The 14766-nt window shown below is 36.0% G+C and overlaps 1 protein-coding gene across 4 annotated transcripts; it reads left to right on the plus strand.

Moving 5' to 3' along the window:
* The first annotated feature begins 6547 nt into the window (after positions 1–6547).
* On the plus strand, positions 6548–13749 carry LOC114521087 (degenerin-like protein unc-105). Of its 4 annotated transcripts, none has more exons than XM_028541497.1 (12): positions 6548–6631; positions 8315–8613; positions 9166–9521; positions 10671–10801; positions 10887–11050; positions 11244–11363; positions 11957–12059; positions 12137–12215; positions 12600–12654; positions 12748–12803; positions 12918–12993; positions 13071–13749. In XM_028541497.1, coding segments are annotated over exons 1-12 (1596 nt in total). In that variant the 5' UTR covers positions 6548–6630; the 3' UTR covers positions 13227–13749. The 4 variants fall into 4 exon arrangements, with proteins under 4 accessions (XP_028397298.1, XP_028397300.1, XP_028397301.1 ...); XM_028541499.1 differs by having other exon boundaries at positions 9166–9494; XM_028541498.1 differs by having other exon boundaries at positions 6551–6631; positions 8285–8613.
* The last annotated feature ends 1017 nt before the right edge of the window (positions 13750–14766 follow it).

The raw sequence follows: 14766 nt of genomic DNA on the forward strand, positions 1-14766 counted from the left end.
CAACAACAAAAGTAGTTAAGATTTCAAATTGTGACAACGCGCCATCAAATTACTTCAATGTAAACATTAAATTGTAACGCGCAATGGTTTTCAAAGGTTTTTTATATGCTTTCATTGGAGTTATTTATGCATTTTTTTTATTTCATCCATTTTTGAAGTGATGACTTCGTTCAGAGAAACTCGAAGCCTTCTTGCTATTGCATATGACGGAGGTTATATTAACGACGAAGAGTTTTTGTTGTTGTGGGATGCGAGCATGTCTAAAAATCCAGACTTTCCCGTTGATGTTTATTCATGTTTCAACTTGGATGAGAAAAACGCTACAGAAGTGAAAGCTGAGTTTCGTTTTGAGAAATGTGACATTCCTGCTTTGCACCAAGCGTTAAGAATTCCCGAAACATTTACGTGCCGACAGGGAACAGTTTGTGACGGACTGACGGGTTTGTGTATTGTCCTTAAAAGACTTACTTATCCATGTCGATTTAGTGATATGATACCGACCTTTGGTTTATCGGTCCCGGAATTATGCATGGTCTACAACACTGTCGTGGACTATATTTTTGCTGAACATGGTCATCTAATCAGTCGCTGGAATGAGCAACTTCTAAGTCCCGAAAAACTACAAGAATATGCTGATTCCGTTTCTGCTAAAGGAGCCCCTTTAAATAATTGTTTTGGCTTCATCGATGGGACTGTTCGTCCTATCTGCCGACCGAGAAGTAATCAGAAATCCGTTTACAATGGTCATAAAAGGGTACATAGTATCAAGTTTCAGTCTGTTGTCCTGCCAAATGGCATGATAGCGAATTTATATGGCCCTGTTGGTAAGTTGTTAATTTTTTTATGAAAATACTATGTTTTCAAAACCTCAAAATAAGATATTCGTTTAATATCAGTATTTCTTTCTGCAGTTTTATTCACAGCAATAATATAATCACTGTACATTAATTATTGTAGAAGGAAAACGACATGATGCAGGCATGCTTGCAGAGTCTGGCTTACTCAATGATCTAGAGGAGCATGCCTTTTCACCAACAGAACAACCAATGTGTCTTTATGGAGATCCAGCATATCCACTAAGAGTCCACCTACAAGCTCCATTCAGAGAGACTCCCATTACCCCGGAAATGGCAGGTTACAATCAGAGTATGAGCAGTGTGCGAGTGTCTGTGGAGTGGATCTTCGGAGACATTATTAATTATTTCAATATCTGCTTGCACGGACGTAGATGGATCATCGTCTTTACAAGGCACTTGTGCCAATTCGAGTTTAGTAGAAAGAGTGTTACAACGCAAACGTCAACTAATACTTGCACGTCTCTTCTAAAGTTCTTCTTCGTTATCGTTAAATCAACCAAAAAATATAATCGTTATAACTCGTTTTACTGCATCATAATCATAAAATATGCTTTTTTGTATTTCGTTCGCCGTGCAAAATTACTAAAATTTCAAGTTCATACAGTAAAAATTGAGCTGACCACATAGTTTTCCTCAATACCTCCACAATGTGTAAAGGTCATTCGTCATCATTCATCAATATATTTGACTATTTGAAAATTATCCCTTCCGTATTGTCCCAATGTAGTACTAAAATAATAATTCATTAAAATGCCTATATTTTTATCTACCCCACCCTTTTCGCCCAAATCTGCATTATTCGCCTGCAATCTGAGTAAGTTTGTGCAATTTAATGCAATTACATTAGTTGTCGCAAAATTCAAAAATGCACTGAAATTAGAACGTATGGAAATGAAGATTTGACAAAAAAGAAGATTCAACACGACCGAAACGTTAAAATTTTAGCGATATATGTTTTCATTAAGCATATCTTCCATTTGGAACATATAATTCCATGCAATGTCAATGATTACTTGAGGCAATGACTAGAGTATGTTATATGCCTGAATATTTGTCAAATTGCTACGCATGGAAACCCGTTAAATAAAATCATAAAAATGTTCATAAAAATCTTACCTTTTTGCTAAGCAAATGATAACATGCACTTGAGTCGGAAGAGGCAGCGACACTCATCAAATTTTGTATTCGTATACAAAATCTTATATATTCGTTCGCAGTTTTTTGCACCGCTGTGTAAATATTTTGGTGTTAATTGTCCGTGAAAGCAATTAATTTCTAAATAAAAATAAAAATAATTTTATAACGTTGCAAAATTTGTATTTAAAGCAGAACCAAGTCGTGGCTATTGGGCGCTGGCTTGCTATTAGCCTCTGCTAACGTTTTTATTCGAAAAAATAAAAAAACGTTTTTAGAAAACAAATTAGAATTAAGTTTTGATCGAGAGTTAAACAAAGAGACCTACTTACACCGGAAAAGGGCTATTTGCTTCGGCTTGAATGTTTATGTATATTATAAAAGTGACATATTGCATGTCAACTGTATGGCTAAAAATTAATTTTTCGAAGAAGCTGTTCAAACAATGTCAACATTCTATTAAATGAAGCATTTCAAGGCTTTGAAATAAGGTCAAATTTCATGCCGTGTGCATGGTTTTTTTGCTTTGAATACGTGCATGCATGCATGCATGTGTAGTAGCTATATATTTAGAAGAAAACTAACCATTAAGATATCGCGGATATATATTCTTGGATCCGGTAGAAAAAATATATCGCTGACGTTGCGATTATTTGGGCAGCTAGGGTTTCCACAACTTAGCTATTTGCATATGACTGGCCTATGACTACATGCGGGACAAAAAAAAACAAAGAAATGTTGAAAAAATACATAATATATCCTATTAACACAGATTCCTCCCTCCCACGTGGTTGACAATTGCGGAAACCCTGTGTTTATATAACACATTTCTATAAACGAACAAATATAGCGAGAAAGTAAAGTGGTTCGGTTGCAGTTCGGTCCGGTTAGAAACCGGAGACGACCGCAAGGGAAAAATAGGATCGTGGTTGCCTTTCGCTTCCAAACGGAATGTTATATATGATCAGCTTGGAACGACAACACAATAGTCAAATCGAAAACATCCTAAGAAATGTCGGTCAGACCGAGCTAGGCCGAGGTTAAACCTCTGTCTCTTATCTATTGCACTAAAAATAATCTTAAAAAAAAAAAATAAAAATCTAAAAAAAAATATATAAAAATAATCTTATCTATTGCACTTACAAAAGGCATCCATTGGGCAGAACGGAATATATGAACAACCCCCCAAATTATTGTTGTAGTCTCGGCCCTTTTAACGCCTATATTCTAAAAGCTCACTCACACTCAAACTCAGTTTATATCTTAATAAGATGACAGAGAAAATGAATACACTCATGTATGTTCTAGAAAATAACCCAAACAGTTTCAAACGCTCAGCCTAAAGTTCTAGTAAAGACAATTTCGTTTTAGTAATTTATTGTAGAATATGAGAAAACCCACAAATTTGGAAAAGCCCGGAAAACCAAACTGTAAACCACACACTTTTAAAATAATTAACCTTCTAGTTACGCAATGCATTATAACTACATGAAGAAGAGGGCTGCCAGACATTGTCTCCAAACACTAGTACTGTTACAAAAATTATACAAAAACCAACTGTTTCCAACTGTTATAGTACATAATTTGACTTTATCAGCAAACGTGTCTCTACATCAAATATTTAGTTACTTATTCTAAAGGACGCTTTACACTAGCAAAGTTTCTGTGCTCACATGCAGTGACGTCATCGTGTGCGAGCACAGTGTTTGAACAGAACTGCTGACGTTCACACTGTCCAAGGTCAAAGCACAGTATTTTCTGTTGCACAGACAACAGGTCAAACATGGACGACCGTAAACCGAAAGCACTTTGTTTTTTTTGTTTTCATCAGCAGAAATGAATGAATGAAACTTCGGTAGACATTTTAATGTTTTGACTTTACCGCCACGGACACAGCTCTCTCGTTTCTCGGCCACGCAATAGTCTCGCAAAACCCAAGAAGTGGCAGCTTCTTTGAAGTTCTGTGTTCAAAGTTGAACATGCTCCATTTTTTTTAAAGCCCCTCAAAGTCTTTGCTCAAAGTCTTTGAAAGGTGTTTACATTTGCACACACTTCGTTTAAAGCATCTGTGCGCACAGAAACGTTGCTGGGGTAAACCTGTTCGAGACAACCTCCATTCATTCTTTCATACATTTAGGTGTGTATGCAATCGTGCTTGGCCAACAGCAAACTAAACATTTGTGACTGCTTTGATGCAAAGTATGCTATTCACGTGAAGAATATTTGCACTGTAGAAAAAAGTAAGTGTGTAGAAAATCTTCGATACATCGTCTATACTGACTTGCACAGTACAATAGCGTTAACTCGTATCGATGTTTTTCTCTTTGAAGTGGATTGTATCAAAACAGTCAGCACCTTGTTTAAATACAAAGGAGTTGAATGCATCAAAAACTTGCCAGTAAGTTAAACATTTATAAAGTGTATTTCGTTAAAGGCATTATCATAAATCATAAATGTTACGAAAAGTGCTATCCTTTCTACTGTACTACAGCTACCGTAGCCTTTCGAGTTTTATAAATTATCGAAAATGAAGTCGCATTGGCTGTATCGGAATTCTTTGCTCTTTTCGTGTGCACAACTGAATTATTGAAACATAACGTTGGTACTGCATTGGGGACTTTGGCTACCATGCAGGGAACCTGGTTAATTTTTTCCTGCACATGCTCTACTTGTTTTCCAGACAAGACAGTTTCCTCCACACACTAGGGAAGTCTACATTAACATCAAAAGCCAGGGTATGAATAATTCTTGCGACTTCACTAATGAAAATTAAATTCCTGAAATGGAGCGCCGAACGTGTGTTCTTTCTTCCATAGGATAAAAAGAAAAGGAAAAAATTTGGTAATAACACCGAAACAGATTTTGATTTTGAGTTAGTAATATATAATCATCGTTTCAACGAGAGAAAATTATACGAAAGTAAAATACGGCGCACAATTTTTTTTCAATTTTTTTATTTTTTATTTTTTATTTTTCTCCTTCAAATTTCCAGCAAGGACTTTGTACGGGTCAAAATTTTTTACAACGAGTTGAATCATAAGAAAGTCACCCAATCCACATATTACGATGTAGGTAAAGGGATTACTGTGTCATGTATCAAGTTAGACATTAGATGTCCCTGAAGTTCATTCATAGTACTATTTCTTTCCATATGATTAGGTTGGAACTCTTTTTGGCGACATTGGAGGACTAATGGGCCTCTGGTTTGGAATTTCAGTTATATCTATTGCGGAGTTTGGTGAACTTCTGATCTCTCTTTGTATTTTGGCATCGCGAAAATCTGGAGTAAGAAAGGCAAAATCTCCCGATGCGTCTGTCCAAACTACTTGAATAATTCTAAAATTAGAGGTAGATAATTAGATGGCGTCTAGATTATAACAATTAGTTCAGGCTATATATAGGCCTGAAGGCTATATACGCGACTTTTTGGTAAGGAAACGGCGGTAATAACTTATCTTCATAGAACAAATTATATTACCAGGAAGGCGTGCCCCCAGCCCTGGGTACGCATCAATCAGTAAAAGAAAGAATAGGCATGCAGTAAACGTGCATGTACTATTAATCCCGAGTTGTACTCGCCATCACTGATAATATACCTATACAAACTGAATATTCTCACAGCTCTGCTGGAAGAGACGCCTTTCAAAAAGTGGCGAGAGCATCGTATTTTAGGGAAAATGTTTGCCAGAAAATTACATTTTTCTATTGAAAAAGTCAACTTGAACAACCAATTTAACTAGAAAGATGTCAATAATCCGTATATTATAATATAGATCCTATAACTTCGAACAACATTTGGGGAACCAGTTTTCTATTCAGATATATACTGACTGCGTGGATAAACGCGTATACTATAGTTTGTCTTCACCAGGGCGTAGTAAACAAAGCCCTGGTCTTCACGTTCGCGACTTTGCGTCGTAAATTAAAATTATAAGAGGATATTTGGTTGTTATACGCGCATAAGATGAAGTGCATGAATATAATATAGCTGTGATCAGTGCCAAATTACTGATATTAATTTTTGACGTTTTAAACATTTGCTGGTGGCCTAGCTTGCAGTTAATGACAGTATATAAAATGACATATTAGACATTCATAATGAAAATGATGTGTTACATTTATATCATTTATAGATTTGGAGTGAGGGAGCTCGGCGAAGTGATGATGAGAAATTAATACATTACTGGGGGAAATATTTCACCACATCCCCCCGAGCGGAGGGTCTAAAAAATGATATATTGCCGATACCGAAAAAATATTTTGTGCTTGTAAAATAGCCACACTTATGACACATAGTGAGAACAAAACTTTGCAAAAGTATTTCTATAAATCGGTAAAACACTGGAAAAAGATTTATTACCTCGACAGAATCGGTTATTTGTTGAATATATTTCTTTGAATGCGCGGCGCCGAATATGCGTGAGTGATATAGGTACCAGTCAAGAACAATCGTCGTAACACGTTATAACAAAAATCATTGGCTGTGTGTTCTTTCATTATTAAAGAGCATTTTTAACATTAATAGACTGATTCAATTTACTCATGCTTAATTTGGAAGTATAACACCTATACTGCGTCAGTATACTTTGGACGATTTAAACGTATTGTTCATGCTTGAAAAAAAAACTCCCAGTGAAAAAGTAAGTAAAATGTCCTAGTCTTTCTCATTGTGATTAATACTTTATACTTATGCTGCATGGTAACGGAATATTTTATTTAATTGACATATAGCTACTTGAGAATATTTAAACCTAGTCTTGAGTGTTTTTATCACAGCCAATAATCAAAAGAATGAACTGGGAAAAGTATCAGTATCATGCATATCTGCATGTCTGTGTTACAGCCGTCTATCACGATCAAATTATCGGTCTTTGATATATTTTTCTAATAAGTTTAAAAAGCGATATTTGCAGCCACACTTTTTTTACCTGTTAAGAACATACAACTCTTGAATATCGAACGGTTTAAAACTATATATAGTTCAACATCTCGGATTCAGGTGAAAAAAATGTTCTGCTTTTTCGTAGTCGCCCAAGTGAAGAATTTGAGCTTTAAATTTTTAGATATAATCGCATAAATTTGGGCGGCCGGTCACGTGTCAAAATATGTTGCATTTTCTCTGACGTCATCATTATAGTGCACATCAGCCACTGAGCTATATCAAAATTCCTGGAGGAAGTGCTTCTCAAATTTCAGTAACTTTGCCGCCATCTTTTTGGAACAAAAACATGGCTGATTTTTGCCTTTATTTTAATTTCGCCAGATTTTCGTGATAATGGTCGTAATGTTACGTCACATCCCACGACATATACGACATTTGAACCTCAGCCGAATTCTATTTAAAATGAATAGTTTCTCTCGACTGTTAGTTTTGCCTGCGTTTTTCTGTTTTTTTCCCGTATTTTCACCCGTTGTTTCCTTTGAATCTTGCTAATAAAACACTTATTACTGACCTACTCGGGAAACATCATGTTTTTCGAACCCTCGATCACCATGTCCCTCTGCTTCATCTCTACAAAACATGATGTTTCCCTCGGGATCAGTCGTCTTAATTATTCGGCGAGGTGCATGAATTAATCTGAATAAAAACAGAGAAGAAGTCGAGGTTTACATTTAATGATATTTACCGAGGTGAATAATTGTTTTAATATAATTACAAATGTGATTTTTTGAAAAACGAATCTGTTGTAGAAAATACATGTTTTAACAAACGTAAACAAATATCTCGACAGTTTTACGGCGATTCAAATAAAGCAATATCTTCACAAACTAAAGTTCAAAATCGTTCTACAAAGTAGTTTTTCCATGAAAATGATTTTTTCCCTAATTTTTCACTTCATTTTTGTTTTCAGGTGTGGCTATCTTTAAAATAGGGAACCGGGAACAGATTGAACGGGGAAACGGGGGAATTAGGGAGCTCCCTCTCCCCGCGATTTCCTCGTTCCCCCTTATCTAAGTCCCCCGCTCCGCAGTTTCTCCGTTCTCTGGTTCCCCTGTTTCCCGGTTCCCCTGTTCCTCGGTTCGCCGTTTCCCTGTTCCCCGGCTCCCTTGTTCCCCTGTTCTTATGTTCCCCTGTTCCCCAGTTCCCCAGCTCGCCCGTCCTCCTGTTCCCTGGTTTCCCGGTTCCCTAAGTTTAAAGATAGTTTTTCAGTAGTTTCGTCAAAATAACGCATTTCTTCATCTGAAAAATCCGCGTGATAATTCGAGGTGGCTCTACCAATCAGAGGCCAGAATTTACAATAATCACCTTTGTAATTATAGTAATAGTTTTTGATATAATAATTCGTTTTTAGCTGAATGCTTGCTCAATCTGTATTTCACAGTGGAGATGTTCAATGGCGATATAGACGAAAATTTCAACAAACCCAAAGAAAACAATTCCTGTCAATCAGTAGAAGAAAATTCCCATAATGACTTCAAGAAACTGTTTAAAGATTTTGCATCTGACACGAGCTCTCACGGGATTGCAAAGGCAACTTTGTCAAGTGGCCATTTGCGTCGATTTGTTTGGTTTTTGATCTGTGCAACTTGCTACAGTTTTACTATCTATATGTCCTCAATCTTGATTAACACGTATATGGATAAACCAACTAAAACTAAAGTGGATATTCTTTATGAAAAGGTTTGTATCTCATGAGGTCTATACAATTGGACGAGTAATATAGGTTTCGTCCACGAAATATCAGTATATATTTAAAAATTTTCAAGACATATGTATGCCCAACGATTTCCCATAATTTTAACATATGCAGTACAGTCATTTGATCGATACTTACGTATTTATATATGTATTTATATGATAAACTTAATGATAATGACTATGTATATTGAGTTTTCGACTCGGTACTTCGAGACTTCTTCAGAATATCTAAATTATTTACATGTGTCTATAGCGCCAAGTTTTGCGCTATTCTTTAAGACTCTGTATACGTTGAGAGCGTCTGATTGGTTGTTTTGAAGTTGATCTGATAGCGTTTGTGAGCTCTCTGCATGAACGCGATTGTGGGCAAAGTTCGCGAAAGCAGTGAAAGCCGGTAATATAAATATATATAATATATATATATATATATATTATATATATATATATATATATATATATATATATATATAATTTTAATTCCGAGGACCGTGGATGACATAATAGTTAAATGTAAAATTCAAAATTTTCATTTAGAAAATCCATTTTCCTGCAGTGACAGTTTGCAACCTCAACCCATTTCGAAAATCACGAATCATGAATATGTCAGCATTGAAAGAGATTGTTGCGCATTTCGGCGACGACCGTTATAATAAAACGGTCAATTCAAGTCTCAAGCACATTATCGAAAGACAGGTCAAAGCGTATGAGAAAATGTTTGCTGATAATATAGAAAAAGGAAGGGATATCAGTGTTAATAAATATATGATTCTTGAAGACTTATTTGCCATGGCTGCTTCGAAGCATGACGAAGAAAATCTCAAAAAAGTTGGTCATCAATTCCATAATTTCATTATGTCTTGTAGGTGGGGCATATTTGATTGCAATAGTGGGTGAATCTGTTCATCTTATAACATCATATGTTGTCTTCGTCTACTGTAGTTTGAGTATAGATTAGTGGCGCAGCCGGCCAGGGACGCACATAAGGGGGAGAGTATGTGGGGGGGGGGGGTTGGAGCTGAAAACAAGATGTGTGTCGGACGGAAAAAAGTGGTCCGCGATTAAAATTGAACATACGGCAACGTTTTTAATGGAAAACGGCAGATGCATCTTTTTTGTTTTGAGAATGGAAATTACATGAAATAACGAAAACGCAAGAACAGTTTAGATTCATGCAGTTGTAAAAACATAGATATTAATGATGTCATACTAGCAATAAAAAATCGTGCCGCAACAGTTCATTCGTTCGTAATATGTGATACGCTGTAACGCTAATCAGATTATACATTCCCATCAGGGCCACCCAGAGGGGGACAAACTGGGCAATTTGGCCCGAGGCCCAGGGTTGCAAGGGCCCCCAAAATGCTAAAAAAATAAAAAGAAACTGTTGCTGGAAATATATAGTCCTCTTTCAGAAAAAGTTTGGTTTATTTATAGTTCAGGTGAAGCAATATATATTTGATATTGCAAAAAACGCGCCCCCAAAATGCAGGAAATTGCATTTGCTGCACCCTAAAATTTCAACATTTTCTAGTGGGAGGATGCCCCAAACTTCCAACCCCCCAACAGTGCTCTATCTCCCAATATTTACCTTTATTACACCTCTCAAGGGTCAGGTCATATGCATTATTGCGTTATGTTAATAATCATGCATTATTACTATGGCGTGTTTTTTCCTGTGAATTTTGGGCCCGTAACAAGAATTCTGCCCGGGGCCCCCAAAATTCTCTGGGCGCAGGTTGTACTGTAAGAACAGTAAGACTGTTAAATTTTTTATTGGTTAAAACAATTAAACATGTTGTTAAAGCAACTAATTTAAAATTGATTGTCTTAGATTAATCTCTTTTTGATCAATTTTATTTGTGAAAAGTTTTAACACTTTGTTTTATGTATTCCACTGACACTTCTAACTCGTCGTTTGCAGTTACCAGAAAACCAACAAGGCGTTCTGCTAATCAGTGTTAGAAAATGTAGTTCGAAGTTCATAAACGATCTAACCTTTCTAAATTATTCAAAATTTAATGCTTACTTTTATCCTACAGTGCTTTTAAAGAATATTGGGTGCAAACATGGAACTGGAGATATGGTAACTGTTTTACATTCAATTTTGGAATTAACCAAACTGGCCACGATATGGGCATACAAGAAACACGCATACCTGGGCCGTCCAATGGTAGGTGTGATGCATAATGGAAACCACATCATAGTAAAGTCGACGTATGATAATAACATTCATTATCATTCAATGATTTTTATAGGCCTTACTCTTGAGTTAAATATCGAACAGCATGAGTACTTGGACGCATTGATTGACGAAGCTGGGGCAATCATCACAATTCACAATGCAAAACAATTACCATTTCCTTATTATGAGGGAATCACTGTTCCTCCAGGATTTTCTTCCTCACTGGCCATCAGAATGGTATTGATGTGAATTACGTTATCCGTTCTTTTTTCATCGAAACACCAGAAATCGAAACTAAATTTTATTCATTCGGAATCGCTTTTTTCTTTGTGTCAGAGATGAGAAAACTCCCCTTATTATAACTTAATTAACTTCGTGTATAATATAATGCCACGCCCAAAAAACGCAACACACATTTCGTTCATTCTAGGAGACTATGACTAGAGTGGATCCATTCAAGAATGGCAGCTGCAATTCATCACCTTTCCTTGCTAAGAACAATATTTACAGAAATTATTTAAGTGGCTCGGTTAAAACGTATTCCGTGAAGGTATAAGCACCTCATTCAGATATTCTATATCGACGACCCCGGAAATGAATAAAATCTCTTTATATATAATGGAAAACAACCCAAACAATTTAGCCAAGAAACGCTGTAGAGAAAATTTGCAAAGCCAGCAAAACATGGAAAAACCTAGTGTTTGATAAATTCAAATTGTAAACAACACTTCTCAAAAGTCTAACCATCTTCGAAACAACCTCCTACCGGGTGCATGGTTTAAATAACTATAAATAAAAATAGGCACACTCACACTACAGGCTTTTACATAGATTACTGATCTATGTAAAAGCTTGTAGCCTGCCCATATTTAATTTATATATGCTATAGTTATTTAATTAATACCTATAGTTATTTAAGTCACATGAGTTTACGAGGCTGGCTAATGAAGAATTGGGCGTCAATCACGTGCACTGTGCTCTGACACTATTACAAGTTAATTATACAAAAAATAAGATAAATTTCCTGTCAATTGAACAGGCAATCAATAAACTATCAAATAAAATAATTTCGTTATAAACGTTCAATAGCAAATTAATCGAGTTTTCGAGACAACTTTTATTTTTTTTCTTTCGCATATATAGGCGTGTATGCAATCGTGCTTGGCAAACGCCCAACTTAAACGTTGTAATTGCAGTGCAGCAAAGTATGCTATTCATGTTAAAAAGATTTGCAAACCAGAGGAAAGTAAGTGTGTAAAAACTCTTCGATACACCGTCTATACTGACTCCCGCGTTGACATATTTGTGATTTTCATTTTTAAGTGCGTTGTATCAATGAAGTCAGCACTATGTTCAAATACAGTAGACTGGGATGCTCCAAGAAATGTCCCCAACCGTGCCTGTAAGTTTAACAATAATATAGAGTGTATTTCATTAAAGGACATAATTTCTTCGGCTTCCCTGATCATGATGTTAAGAAAATTTATGTTGAGAAAATTGCTATTTGGCGCGGGTTTTAGTTTTAAATGCTTGAAAAAGAAGTCGTACGCGTATTGGCTATGCAAATCCACTATAGAGCTATATAGGCGCCTGCCTCGAGTGGTTCATTCAAAAAGACTTTTTTTTCACCCTTTTACGGCGAACAAATCATTGTGGAAAAAATCATGTAATCGAGTTCTTTGCTTTTTTCATTTGCACAAGTTTTTGTTGACGTAACATTGATAGCATTGGTCAGGGAAACTGGTTAATTTTCACAGCACACAATCCTGTTTTATCTGTTTTGCAGACAAAACAGTTTCCTTCACACATTAATGACGTCTACATTGACATCAAAAGCGAGGGTACGAATAACTCGTGATTTCGTCACTAGAAACGACTATAAAAATCTTTAATTCGTGAAACCAAACAGCGAACCTGTGCTCTTTCTTTCACAGGAGAAAAGGAAAAGAAAAGAAATTGGCAACAGCACAGAGACAGAGTTTGATTTTGAGTTCGTATAATTATCGTTTACACGAGAGAGTATTACATGGAACTAAAATATGACGTAGTTATAATCTTCTTTTTCCAATTTTTTATTTTTTACTCTCTTTATTCAAATTTCCAGCAAGGACTTCGTACGGGTCAAAATTTTTTACAACGAGTTAAATCATAAAGCAGTTGTCCAATCCACATATTACGATGTAAGTATAGAGAGATTTTAGGGTAATGCAAGTTAATATCCCTGAAGTTCATTCATCGTACTATTTCCTTTGATTAGCTGGCGTCCCTCTTTGGTGACATTGGCGGACTAATGGGGCTCTGTGTTGGAGTTTCAGTTATATCTATCGCAGAGTTTGGTGAACTACTGATCTCGCTTTGTATTTTGGGAGCAGGAAAAGCAAGAAAGAAAAAAAGGCCCAAAACGTTTTCTTGAATTAAAATTATCACAGAGTTCAGAAGATACAGGGACGCTCATTTTGCTAGGTGAGCTTAGCTACAATCTTGGACAAAACCAGTTGAAACTCTGCCAATTATTCCCCAAGTATTTCATTGTGTCGTGTAATTTGAGATATACGCCGTATTTCTGCGCCTGCATCCCCCTTCCCCATGCACTCTTGTGCAAAGCTCACGTCGACACAACGTAACATTGATTTAGGGAGACAACATTTCAGCGTTGGACATAAAATCGGGATTAATTCATCCATTAGAATGGGTTTTGTCCCAGATTGTAGTATTTGTAGATCATTTCGGTAGCAACGACCTATATAGGCGGGGCCCAGGTTAACTTATTAAATATTATAAAATGGGGATATTATACTAGGGGAATTAAATTTTAGGCATATTTGCACCTCATTCGAACTTATAGCTTATTTCCGCCAAGCATGCAAACATCTTTAGAGATTAAAATAACACATGCATCACTATGTATACATAAATTAGTAAATATCGTATTGTGTCGTGGGATCTGAATTACATAGTTTAGAAAATGTGCAAAAATAATTTCGTTTTTCATCTGATGGCTTCAATTTGAAAACCCATCCAAGCGTATGAGGGAACCGGCTTTACGTTCGAAATATCGAATTAGATTTTTTGTGTCGAAAAATCGTCGCTAGTGAAATCTCGAAAAAAACAAGGTAAACATTTTTCTACACTTTTACAAAACTTACTTATTTTTCACTAAAATTCAAGAATGGTAATCTAAGCCTTTAATCTTGTTCCGATGGAAGCACTATTTTTAAGAAAGACGAGATATGATTGGCTGATAAAAAGAAACCTACTCGCAAACATTTACACGCGATGCAGCGTAACACTTTTACATAGAGGCGACAATATGAAACAGAAGATATTTTTTCTTATATTCTCCTGTATTTCTAATAGTTGCTCTCCCCCCCTGTATTCTTTTCCAAATCAGACATTATGCATTAGTACTGAAATGACCGCAACCAATCACCGATATTATTTCAGAAATTATTTTGTATTTCATGTTACAAGAGGGGAGGAGAACATTAATTTGAAATATGAGAGAATTTCATAGGAAAAATACATCAGTCCTAAATGTATTGGCCTTTTCGCCCACTGAAAACGTTACTCACGGACGAATCTGAACGATTTGAAAACGATGATGTAACGTTGCAAATGAAAGATCCTTTTCATATAATAATAAGATTTGTTTATAGTTGTGGCTTATGAGGTTCAGCTTAATATGGCTGTATTAGTCAAACGAGTCTTATTTAATTTAAGGTTATTTTTATGGTGAGAGAGATCTTCGCCAATTTTTTGAGCATTCCCCGAGGAGGTATTTTACGCGCTTTCTTTTAAGAGGTCAAAGGCCAGACCGGCCAGACCGGTCAAATTTTGAGTTCAAACGGGTGCCTTCGTTAACAATAAAATTGCATTTCTCGTGCTGGGCAGATGTACATAACAACAGAGTTCTTGAAACACTAAAAAATACCAGCAGTCTGTCTGTTCCGAAA

The sequence above is a fragment of the Dendronephthya gigantea genome, unplaced genomic scaffold (assembly GCF_004324835.1).
Source record: "Dendronephthya gigantea isolate DGI-Jeju-01 unplaced genomic scaffold, DenGig_1.0 000019F, whole genome shotgun sequence".
Lineage (NCBI taxonomy): Eukaryota > Metazoa > Cnidaria > Anthozoa > Malacalcyonacea > Nephtheidae > Dendronephthya > Dendronephthya gigantea.

Excerpts from the sequence above, each read along its gene's own strand:
- LOC114521087 (XM_028541497.1), top strand. Across the intron at positions 11,364-11,956 it reads TTAAAACGTATTCCGTGAAG|GCGTGTATGCAATCGTGCTT; the intron begins GTATAAGCACCT and ends TCGCATATATAG. Across the intron at positions 12,994-13,070 it reads TCCAATCCACATATTACGAT|CTGGCGTCCCTCTTTGGTGA; the intron begins GTAAGTATAGAG and ends TCCTTTGATTAG.